General features: G+C 38.6%; 2 protein-coding genes and 1 long non-coding RNA gene across 9 annotated transcripts in view; 2 read left to right on the top strand and 1 right to left on the bottom strand.

Annotated features, from left to right (window-relative positions):
* Window positions 1-2,634, top strand: part of ptpn13 (protein tyrosine phosphatase non-receptor type 13) — a 47,368-nt gene extending 44,734 nt beyond the window's left edge. For all 7 annotated transcript variants that reach the window (XM_077585946.1, XM_077585947.1, XM_077585948.1 and 4 more), the window contains 7 exons: window positions 28-128; window positions 799-947; window positions 1,021-1,111; window positions 1,251-1,588; window positions 1,647-1,862; window positions 1,965-2,027; window positions 2,098-2,634. In XM_077585946.1, coding sequence (XP_077442072.1) covers window positions 28-128; window positions 799-947; window positions 1,021-1,111; window positions 1,251-1,588; window positions 1,647-1,862; window positions 1,965-2,027; window positions 2,098-2,175 — 1,036 coding nt within the window. In that variant the 3' untranslated portion in view covers window positions 2,176-2,634. The remainder of the gene's footprint in view (window positions 1-27; window positions 129-798; window positions 948-1,020; window positions 1,112-1,250; window positions 1,589-1,646; window positions 1,863-1,964; window positions 2,028-2,097) is intronic.
* Window positions 2,635-2,952: 318 nt separating this feature from the next.
* ggt5b (gamma-glutamyltransferase 5b) lies at window positions 2,953-9,764 on the bottom strand. Its single transcript, XM_077585951.1, has 12 exons — window positions 9,471-9,764; window positions 7,732-7,859; window positions 7,568-7,663; window positions 7,301-7,496; window positions 6,969-7,129; window positions 6,595-6,741; window positions 6,376-6,506; window positions 4,512-4,699; window positions 4,353-4,444; window positions 4,156-4,265; window positions 3,963-4,073; window positions 2,953-3,885 (listed from the first exon to the last, which is right to left on the bottom strand). Exons 1-12 carry the CDS (start codon window positions 9,629-9,631, stop codon window positions 3,739-3,741), a joined length of 1,668 nt encoding a protein of 555 aa, XP_077442077.1. The 5' UTR covers window positions 9,632-9,764; the 3' UTR covers window positions 2,953-3,738.
* On the top strand, window positions 4,114-9,816 carry LOC144063936 (uncharacterized). The gene is made up of 4 exons (XR_013296657.1): window positions 4,114-4,336; window positions 6,484-6,706; window positions 7,335-7,521; window positions 7,759-9,816. It is a non-coding gene; the product is annotated as an uncharacterized LOC144063936 (long non-coding RNA).
* Window positions 9,817-12,398: the final 2,582 nt, after the last annotated feature.

Raw genomic sequence — 12,398 nt, forward strand, 5'->3', positions numbered from 1 at the left:
TCCTGTCTGTTGCTATTGAATGAGCAGTTATCTGCAAATGAGTGTTGGCCAGCCAGAAGACGACGATGTCATCACGTGGGGAAGTGATGAGCTGCCTATTGAAAACCTCAATTCCAAATTCACAAACGGTGATTTCTTATTTCATTCTAAAACATTTTCTTTTCATTTTTTTATGATAAAATTGTGACCCTTGTGAGGAAAAAGCGGTTAAGAAAATGGATGGATGGATATTGTTTAAGTAATAAGCACAAGTTACTACGAGAATCTTGTGATACTCAGCATTTTTATAATTTTGTATCATTTTTTTCACAGATTGTGAGAATTGTCATTTTAGTGATCATTTAATTAACTCAATTATACTATTAATAAAATGCCAGGGTTGTGCGAAAACTGGCTTTTTATAATTACCAGTGTATTATTGTATGGTTTATGCTATTATATAAACGGTACAGTAAATCCTCAAATTGCATTTCATTTGTGTGGCAATTATATGTGGAATATAATTAATAAAATCCCACCAGTGCTTAACATTTTCAGATTTTTTTGTTGTAGTTTATTTAATGTTCTAATTAAAACATTGTTTTATTTATTTTTTTAAATTACACCTAATGTCTATTGCAAAACAACAGTTCTTCATTCTAAATTCTTGTAATATTTCACTATTTAGTTTTGGTGTGCATTATAATCCTTCCTACTAATGTTATTGTAAGCTCTTAACTTTTGTATTTATTTATCAGGATTTAAATGTTTTTACTCTCCATTTTATAGTATAGTGTATTTTGTTGTGCTTTGATGCAGCTGGTCCAATTATCACCAAGGACGAGCTGACCTCCTTGCCTCTGGTTAAGGTGGTCCCCAATGGCCAATACACGGGCCTCGCGCTCAACGGCGTTGTGCGCATGATGAAGGGGCTTTTGGACCAGAAAGTCCCTCAGCAAGAATTTGACGTGAGACCCTCTCATTAATCTCAGTTAAGAAGTATATGTGGCTCCTCATCATCCTGGCGACATTTTCTTTTAGAATCTTCAAAATCTTCAACCTCTGGACGACTGTTTGGTTGGCCAGACGAAGGAGAACAAGAGGAAGAACCGTTACAAGAATATTGTCCCTTGTGAGTAAAGGGCAGGGACACCGAGGGCATCCATTTTAAGTGTTAAAGCAGTGGAACGTATATGTTGACGTATGGCTGAAATAGAATACACCTAATATGTACAGTATAATGTTTCTTTTCATATCCCGTTTTCCTGCAGACGACACCACGCGAGTGGTGCTCGGCACAAATGGCGGCTACATCAACGCTAACCACCTCAAGATGCCCGTGAAGGACGAGGACTTTTCATACATCGCCTGCCAGGGACCCTTGCCCACCACTATGGGTGACTTCTGGCAGATGGTGTGGGAGCAGAAGTCCAACGTGATCGCCATGATGACGCAGGAGATCGAGGGCGGCAAGGTGAAGTGCCAACGGTACTGGCCCGACTCGCCGGGTACCACGGAGATGGTGGACGAGCGCCTGCAGGTCAAGTTGGTGAAAGACCAATACCTGGACCACTTCGTCATCCGACTCATGGAGGTCAAAGATGTGACGGTAAGGATGAGAAATGTAAGATGACAAGAAGCGCCATCTGATAAATGTTGTCATCTAGACGGATGAAACGCAACTGGTGACGCACCTGAATTACACGGGCTGGCCCGACCACGGGACGCCGTCGCAGCCCGAGCAGCTGCTCACCTTCATCTCCTACTTGAGGCACATGCACCGCTCGGGCCCCATCATCACGCACTGCAGCGCTGGAATCGGACGCTCCGGAACGCTTATTTGCATCGACGTGGTCCTCGGTCTCATCAGCAAAGACGCCGATGTGAGTAGGATTTGAAATGAGAAATATTTTTGAAATTGGATGATTTCAATTTTGGGGTTCTGGCTTTAACATAATAATGATGTTGATCTTTTTTCTCGTCAGTTTGACATTTCTGATGTGGTACGGAACATGAGACTTCAGCGAAAGGGAATGGTCCAGACAGAGGTACTCTATAGAGAGTAATGAGTTACTTTGAAGCACGACTTAATACATTTATGTCTTTATGTGCTTCCAGGACCAGTATATCTTCTGCTACAAGGTGATCCACTATGTCTTGGAATGCCTTCAAGATGAGAAGAACATATCAGGATAGTCAGCAGAAAAGGCCAAATCATAAAACCTGTTTTTAAAGTACCGTAAATATTAATTCCACACCACCGTGAGTGTCCATTCTTTTTTTGAAGAAGAAGAAATTTATATTTTTATTGGATGTTTGCTTCTTTTTTTTTAAGTTCTCTTCCTTTTTGGCTGCTACCCCTCACCCCCATGCGACGATGAGAACTGCTGATTGTATTTCTTATATCGAGCTATAAGAGAACACTAGTGTTTTATTTTCCAGATAAAATGATTATACACATGGACCAATGACATCATATTGTATGTGCGACAAAATTGTGACTATTTTAAATGCCATTTGTTTGTTTGTTGATGCTGGAACTCGTCTCGACAGAATACTATGTCAGTATTTGCTTCGCTCGCTGCCTGAAGGTAAATGATGAACTTAAATGTGTACATATTCATCTGCTGAAAATTAAAATGGATACGTTTTAAATGTTCAGAGCTTTTTTTGGGGGTGGTTTGACTCCATTTTGGGATTTTTTTTTTTTTTAAAGCACATAGTGTAAATTATACAAGGAGGTTAATTTTCCATCCTACCATCTATTTTCTGCGACATTTTTCCTTACTTTTAGGTCCTGGAGTGGTGGTGTAACCTCCAACTAGGACAAAAAGGCTTCTTATTTTTCCTGGTGGGTCAGTTTTCCTTCATTTTGTTGCGGCGCGCTGGTTTATTTGATGACAGTAAATGTGCTAGCACCACAGACCGTTTGAGCATCATGATGTTTCGATGCCAGTGATAACACACATGAGATACATTCCAATTTAGAGAAAATAAATTTCCCCTTATTTTAATGGTTTTTCCATAACATGCAATTCTGAATAGGCAAGGGATGTTTGGTAAGCGTGAGTTAAAATGGCTCTACCTAACCTAACTATAAGGCAATAGAACATTTCTCTGCCACATAAGGGGTTAATGACAATAAAGGGTTATAATTCAATACAATACTACAGCAGATTTGGTCACCTTTTCTGTTAACCCAGAATAAAGTCATAAAAGAACAAAAGTATCCATTCCAATTATTCTATCAGAGAACAGAGTTATAGAAATGCTTGGAAGCTCAGGAGAATCAAGACATGGTCTTTACAAGTGTGTGTAAGCTTTTGATCACAACTGCTATAAAATACATTCATCATAAATATAAATGTAATGTTTTTTATTGTTTTTTAATGTGGAAAAGCTTTTTATATATTTACTTTTAATAATTTTTGGGTAAAAAAATGCTGACAAAAAATACCAGATTAATAAAATAGCTAAACAATTTGTTAATGTTTTTTCTTTTATAATAAATCACTTGTAACACAACTAGTTGTTCATAATTAAATTCAATTAAAAAAAAAAAAAAAAGATAATGGAAAATGACTCGTTAAGAAATGACTCGACTTATAATTCATTATCAAAGTCATATAGTAGACGTTTATGTATGCAAACCCATCCGTAATGAATTGTACTTTGGTTTTATGATGATGCCACTACAAAGCTCACCTCATTGTTAAAAAATATAAGAGTCTTAAAGGCAAAATGTGAATAGTGTTCAAGTCAGTATCCATCCGCCATCGCCTGCTTCCTCGCATCCGATTCGGCCACAATGCATCCCTTCTCCTCCTTCACTGCATTCACCACGTTGAAAAAATACTTCATTTGTCCAACCTGGTGTCCGAGAGCTCTGAGGCCGTCGATTACAGACTAAAGGCGGAGAGGAAATAGGGCATGGCGATCAGAAGTGATCATATCTGGTCACAAAGTGCGTTTCGATGGATCACCTGGTCAAAAGCGGGTGGAAAATTCACATTGTTCTTGGAGTCGACAAACACGATGGGAGCGTCGATGGCTTCTTTCAGACTCATTCCCAGCCACATGTAATTGATTACAGACTGGGGGGGGGGGGGGGGGTACACAAATAAACCATGTAAACAAAAGACATTGGTAAAGGAAACATTTATATTTGAGGACTACCAAGGCCACAGCACTGGTGATCATGCTTCCACCTGCTCCACCAATCACAAGGAGTCCTCCAGACTTGGACTCTAGCATCGCTGGCGTCATTGAGGAAGGAGGCTGCTCACCTGAAACAACATCCAAACAGCAGCACAACGAATAAACCTGTCGGTCCATTGTTGACCACGCAGAGCTGAAGGTAAAGTAGATCTTACCAGCCATCAGTGTATCTGCCCTCCCACAAAAGTCGGCCAGCTCATTATTAAGGATGATGCCCGTCCTTGGGGAGTAAATGCCTCCTCCGAATCTGCACCAAGAGACGGTGATGACAACCTTTTATATTTTTGGGACATTTTAAACTAACATCTCCTCACAAATGGTTTATGGTGCTGGTGGCAGAGACAGCCAGTCCGTCTTCATCCAGCACGGAGACTTGCGACGTTCCCGTGTGGTCTGGCGGCGGCTTGACGTTGGAGTAGTATGAGGGCGGGTGGGTGCCATTGGGAGAAATCATTCTCCTGATATTATTGATGAAGGCTGGATCCATCAGATGCTTTGCATTCTGTAAGATGACACATTTTTTACTCCCTCTGTCAGTCTCTATAATCAGGTTTCCATCTAATTGTTTCGATTTTTTTTAAGTGATTTTACTGAAAATGCGCAAAACGGACATGAGGCTTGCGCCCGTTTCCTTTTTTCCCTTCTTTTGCGAATATTGAGAGGGGAGTCCGCCGCTGTAGGTGGCGATATACACCTTAGAGATGTGATCCACCAGTAATTAAAAAAAAAAAAAAAAAAGAAGAAGAGCAGGAAGCGACTGCGCCATGCGATGACGTCTATGAGTTTCCTTTTGTAATTCTTGATAAACCGTAGTGTTTCTTTGCTGCTTTCCCATCCCAAATGGCATTAATAATCGCTTCTTTTATTAATTCAAAAAAGATTTCTGTTTTGTCGTCCCTCCCAAACATACCTTACTTTATCGTCCGACATTGCTTTGACTATAAACCACTAATCTGAATATATGACTGGATAGCCGATAGGCCAAGACTTTTGAAGCCACGCGGCCGCCATATTGCTCCTCCCAAGATAGATTTCTCAGCATACGATCATTTACATTTACAGTATCGAAATTGGAGAACATTGGAGACAGTACTTAGTATAACAGCATAATTTATTATGTTTAAAATTGTTAAACAAAAACAAGAGAACTTCAGACATTTTACAACTTGCCTTAAATTCGTGTATAAATTATATGCTTAATGATGTTTACAGGAGGAAACGTGTGTGTATGTATATATATATATATATATATATGTAATTTATTTTTAATTAAATAATTATAACTGTAATTCAACAACATATGCCTCTGTCAAATCTAATATTGGGGTCTAAGGAACTGAGCGATCATATACTAACCGCCTACGAACTGTATATGTCTCATCTGTACGTATACCTTATAGTTTATAAAGTAGTCTGCTCGTGAGATGGGAGGAGCAAGATGGCTGCCCTGTCGCTTTAAAGGTGTGCACGGGCGTGTATGGACTATCGGCTATCCAGTCATATATTCAGTCAGATCAGTGCTACAAACGTACGTGTGACGTAATATCCGGTTGAAATGTGCGACCTGTATCCGGTCGTGCCAGCGCTTATTCGCAAAACCTATTTCCATGCCAAACTTTGCCTTTTCTTTTTTTCGAAACGCTTCAAAATGTACCCTCTAAGCGTTTTTTGTTTTTTGCGAATTTTGGGCCCTTTTTTTGAATTTCTAGCATTTTAATTCAGTTTTAATTTTGCATTTCTTGAAAATTCAACTAAAAGTAGGTGGATGGAAACCCAACTTATGTCTTGCTCTCTCATTGTTTGAACTGGAGGCCAAAAAGCATCTAATTTTCACCATTACGACAAACTTCCAGAAATAAGGAGCCTCCGGATGATTTGTCCTACGAATTTTCTTGCCTCTTCTCACTCACTGAATGAAGCGTTTTAGTACAAACAGATTCTGGGTCAAAAAGGGACCGAACACTCCTTGGGTCAATTTGACCTAACTTTTTGTTTTGCAGAAAACAACCCAAAAATGGGTTATTTTTGGTTTACAGAGGTGCAAGAAGAGCCGAGTGGGGAAAACTGACAGCAGTCCTGGACCTTTTCTGACACCTTACAGTATATTTCAGTCAGTGACAACTGTTTCGCATGCATATTATAATGATGCTATATTGTTTTTGAATATCAAATCCTAACCATCTTGTAGTTGAACATAGGATCGCGAATACTCCTTCGCTGGCCATTGGCAAATTTAACTGCCTCAATATAATGATGGTAAAACTGAATTTTTCCTTCCCCATCCAGGGAATGTGGTGTCAAGGAGAACCCTGTGAAAAGAAGACAAACTCAGATATTATTTTGATATTTAGTCTTGCATAACGAACATCTTCAGGAAACGAGACAAAAACAAACAACCTTGCATGATCTTGAGGATGAAGGCAAGCAGGGCGCCCCCAGCAGGTGGCGGAGGGATGTGCATCAGCGTTTCCCCCAGAGAAACTGTCCATGGTTCCACCACTCTCACCTGGTACGACCGGAGATCTTCCATTTCTAACGTCCCACCTATAAGAGTGACATATAGAACCATTCATGGTACACCTTGGACTGGTCGCTAGGGCACATCCCGTATTTATGCCACATGTCGACAATCATTCACTTTCACAATTTTATGGGCAACTCAGTCTAAGGATGTCCAAATTTGCCAGAGCCTATATTCGAACTTCAGCACCTCAGACCTTTGAGTTATTATACTTATATAATATTTTCTAGCATTTACATTTAGCTCACACCTGCGGCTTTGACGTCATGAATTAAATCCAAAGCCATCTCGCCAGTGTAGAAAACGTTCGCTCCTCTCTCGGCAATCATCTGCATGCTCTCAGCAAGTTGAGGAAACTTGATGATGTCTCCTGTCTCGAGAACACTCTTGTTGTTGTTGCAAAAAACTTCACTGGTGGAGGAGAAACACAGATGTTCTTCTAAATTTAAAAATAAGTCTTAAAAGAATAAATGGAAAGATAGGGTGTAATGCCACATCCAGCCACTAGATGCTGTCACACTAATATGTTTGACACTGTAAAATTTGCAAGAAGAAGAGTGAAAATAGGAAGTATTTCTGTACCAGAGGGGCGAACGTTCTATTCTGCTTTTCACAGTGGGCAAGCCAAGAATCTTCCCCAGGTAGGGAGGCACTGGAATGCCCTCCCTGGCCAGTCTTATGGGCTCCTCGAAGAGTTTGGACCACGGCAGCCTTCCGTAGTGGTTGTGAAGAGCCTCGTAGCCCCGCAACTCACCAGGAACGCCGATCCACTGACTACCTAGAAGAGTGCAACATTGGAAATGGTAATCCCTCATGATAATGTACATGAACTGAATATGTTATAATTACCTGGCGTATATTTGAATGAGTCAGGACAATCATCCAACAGGTTGCGTTTAAATTTACGAGGGACAGTCTCTCTGAAGTTGTAAACCGTCACCTTACCTGTGAAGAAAATTGCCCCGCATTGACAACCCGCTTTGCGAAAGTTTTTTAAACTTCAGAGCACCGACCTGTTTTATTTCTAATGGTTACGACAGAGCCTCCGCCGAGCCCCATGCTCTGAGGGTAGACCACAGCCGTGCACAGGAGGGTCGCGATGGCGCCATCTACTGCTGAGCCGCCTTGCTGCAGCACGCTCCTGGAAGACGCACGCCATTCAGGTACAGTAAGTAATGCGGGGGGGGGGGGTCACGCGTACATTCCACTAAAAGAACATGAATCATGCACTAGTTTAGCTTGTTAGTATGAGAGCACTGCCTTACACGCAGTTATTTACCCCTTAAGTAAAAGGAAAAAAAGTACAACTGCCTGTCTGGCGTCCTCCCACATTCCAAAAACATACAGTGAAGACTGTAAATTGTTTATTCCTCTATATGTGCCTTCATGCCGTGTGATTGGCTGTCAGCTCAGAGTCATCTGAGATAAACTCCAGCTCACCCACCATGACTATAGTGAAGACTTCTTATTAAAATAAAACAAACAGCAACAATTCACCAAGATGTTAAAAACCCGACAAATATTTAACCACAATTCAGTTGAATGTTTTTATTCAATCTCATGGTTTATTCATGCCCAGTAAAAGTTAAGAATAGAAATTAAATAGGAAAGGGGGTGTTTGTTCAATTGATCACAATTCAGCCTGGGTTAAACCACTTGCGGGACAGTGGTCACAACAGTGAACAACTATTAAAAACTTAGGTTATCATAATTTGTGCATGAAAAGGTTAAATATGTGGTTTTGCCATTAAAAAAAATAAATAAATCAGACAAAATATTTTTTTTTAAAGAGAGATGGACACTATCATTTTTAAATCAGGTAAAAACAAGGACAACATTAAAAAGTACTTTGTATATATTCAATTTATTGTTAATATTTCATTCCAATTTTTTATTTAATTTTTTTATTTATTTTTTATTAATTGACACAATTTCACAGCAAATGTAATCATACTTGATTAACCATTTTTTTCATTTTATTTAAATTTATGGGGGAATAAGTGGTTTGAAAATGGATGGAGAGACAATATAACAAAACCAATTAATTCAGCAATTTTAAGATTGAAGGAAAAGAAAAAAGAACATCTCACGATTGAAAGCAAATCACATCCTCTGTCAATACATGTTGTCAGTGAAGATGTGATCAAAATAAAAATATGTATTATATGAGCTGTGTAGGACTCTATTAGCCACCCACATTCAACTAAACAAAAATATAATGACTTTTTTTTTTAAATGACACAACACTTTTTGAAGGCAAAGAAGTCAAATATTCTTCAATGGCCAGATTTACTGTTTTTTGTTTTTGTATTATTTCATGCTGTTTCATTTTCAATACTTGGAATTATGGAAGGACAGACTGTACTACCATGATGACAATTTCTATTGTGTTAAATCAAGGCTGAAGATCTAGACTTGCTTTAGTCCAAATCAATTGTGGTGGTTTAGAGTCACTATAAAAAGTCTACACACCCTTCTTCAAAGGCCAATTATCAAATTATTTCTGTTACTCTCACATGTTTGTATCACAAAACCTTGAGGGGTGTGTAGACTTTTTACTTCCACTGTATTAGCACGTTATGAACTCCTAATGCCCATGTGGCTATTATCCATCTTATCCAATCTCTTAAACTGCTTATCACCTTGCTCAATTTCACACAAACTGCCGACTCGTCAAAGAACGTGCAGCAAACTCTACACAAAACCCCGGAAAAACAATCGAGCATTACTCTATAGGATGAGAGTCACTTACTTGCCAACTTGCGAGCAAAGCAGCGAGTCTGCGGCGACGGCGGCGTGCCGGAAGCCGCCCGAGCACGGCGTGGACAGCAGAGTGACCAGGCACACGCACAGGAGCGCCCCGGTGCACAGCAAAGCGCACGCCAGGCAGCAGCACCACTTGTACTTGTCCATCTCAGTCAAGGGCAACTCAAGGTCAAGCGTGGGGTCACTGAGCCACCATCACTCTCTATCTGGATTCTGCCGCTGCATGCTGACTGAAATTCTACATGGTGTTGTCACGGGAACGCGCACAGCTTGCACTGCTTAGGGACCGTCAAGAAATGATTCTCTTCAATTGCTGCGATGCTCATACAAAATCTCTGTATACAGTATGTGTATGTGTATATATATACAGTATATATATATATATATATATATATATAGTATATATATATATATATATATATATATATATATAACACGCCGTGTTGATTACCACGCCATAAATGTACTTATTTATACTATTTGTACTTATTTATTTATATATATATAAAATATATATATATATATATATATATATAAATATATATAAATATATATATATATTATTTATATTTATATATATATATATATATATTATTTATATATTTATATATATATATATATATATATATATTAGTGCAGTCAAGCACAATTATCACGATTGGCGCGGAAGGAAAGGTGGAAAGGCCAAAGTATGGAGAAATAAAGTATCCGCTTTTGAGCCGAGACTCACAAGCTCATCTGTGAAGCATGATGGCGGTCATGTTATGGCTTTGCATGCCCGCCTGGTCAGCTGTAATTTAATGACACTCCCTAAGTGAACCCCCCACACCCCGCTGCTGTCCTGTTCCCTCCGGTCCAGATGGGCTTGTGTAAACCTTAACAAGTTCACTCAGTCCCTCTAATGTCAATCCACGTTCATCGGCAGGGCCATGTCCATAAATGGTAACATGGACGTCATCAACAAACCCGCTTTCACTGTTGCAATGTCTCAGAATGGTACAACATTTTAAAGGTGTTTTTTTTTCAGCCACCTCACTTTTGTTTTAGTGTTTTAGGACGAGTCAGTGGGGTGCTTTTTTTTTTTTTCACGACAACATTCCTTTCTGTACTCATCCACCACAAGAAAGTGAGCCAACTTCAACTTTTTTTGCTCGCTTGTGTGTGTGTGTGTGTGTGTGTGTGTGTGTGTGTGTGTCTGTGTGTGTGTGTGTGTGTGTGTGTGCGTGCGTGCGTGTGTGTGTGTGTGTGTGTGTGTGTGTGTGTGCGCACATGTACATGTTCTTGCTGTTAAAAAACACAGTGCTAGTGAGGAAAATTAATGTTAGTGATGAAAAGGAAACTTTCATTTAATTTCATTATTAGCTATTTTCTCATTTATGGTGTATTCTTTCAAGAAGTAGAGCAAAATTTGCAGTATATTTTTAAGTAATTATTTTCCTGTTTTTTAATTTTTTTTATTGGGTCTTCATTTCTCATTTTTATTGTATTTCTTTGAGTATGATCATTAGAAATTTGATTAGAATCTTCTCTATTAAAATTATATTTAAATAATTATTTTTATATATGTGTATTTTTAGTATACTAGATATTATTAATTTAATGTATCATTTTTCATAAATCATTTTATTTATTATTTTTATACATACACATTTTTCCAAGTACCACGATACAATGAATATCAATAAATTAATTATCAATAAATATATTTATAGTACCATCATTATTTTATTAAGCATTTTAAAAAACAGATTATATTTTAATTTGCTGTAAAAAAAATTAGAATTCACAGTATCAACATTTTTATTGTATCCCCCCCCCAAAAAAAAAAAAAAAAACTAAAGTACTTTACAGTCCAGACAAGCCTGGAACTTTTAATGTTGTTTTTTCCACAGCTGGCCACTAGAGGGAGACGTAGAATATATTTCCTATTGTATTCCCCGAACAATATATTACTGTAATATCACGTTCTAATGCATTTTCATATTTCTCCACCACTTGGAACCAGGAAATGGCGTTTTAAATCATGACCTTTATTAAAACATGTATAGCAGCACCCGGAGAAAACATGTATGTTAATGTTTAGGATTGCTGGGATTACTCTTATCAAAAACGTCACTTTTTCAAAATATAAAAATTCATTCGTTTTATGTATTTGTCAAAATCTAGTCATTTCATGAACATTTATTTCACAATATATATATTAATTTATAGTTGTATTTTTTTTATACAATGGGATTAATTCTCCATATAATACTTTATGTATCATAAAATTAATTTCTGTTACTTCCTTCCAATGTTGAACATTTGAGAGGGCAGCACAGGAGCTTAAACATCACTCCTGCCTGCTCTGTACCTATTAATAGTGCACCGTTAATATTTTCTAGCCTGCGTCATGCCCACCCACCCGTGCCACTCTATTCACTCCATTTCTGTGTGCCGCCTGCACCTTTTCCTGCTCATGGCGTCTGTCACTCACTCTTTTCAGCATTGCTCACACCTTAGATGGCCTTTTGTCCTCAATAACCGCTACTAGAATGCAATGTTTGCGGACACAGCTGATTGAAGTTGTGACTTGTCTTAAATTTTAATGAAATTAATTATAGATGGGGATTATTTTGCATATGTTTGAGTTTTTTTTTTTTTTTTTTAAAGATCGTGTATGCCTTTTAAGCACATTGTAACCAGTTCAGGGGGTTCCTAATGAAGCGTCCCTGCAGGTGAGCGACAGTGCAAACTCCTCGCATTATCCCAATAATTATTAAATGAATACCTCTGTGTAAACAATATAGCATGTCATGCATTATGTACACGGGGATCGACAATTGGATGCGCTTCATCTGAGCTTATCAGTCCGCCGATGACGGTGGGGACTTTTCAATGAACTTGCAACTTGTCCAACGTGTTGGGAATGGGC

The sequence above is a fragment of the Vanacampus margaritifer genome, chromosome 14, assembly GCF_051991255.1.
Source record: "Vanacampus margaritifer isolate UIUO_Vmar chromosome 14, RoL_Vmar_1.0, whole genome shotgun sequence".
Lineage (NCBI taxonomy): Eukaryota > Metazoa > Chordata > Actinopteri > Syngnathiformes > Syngnathidae > Vanacampus > Vanacampus margaritifer.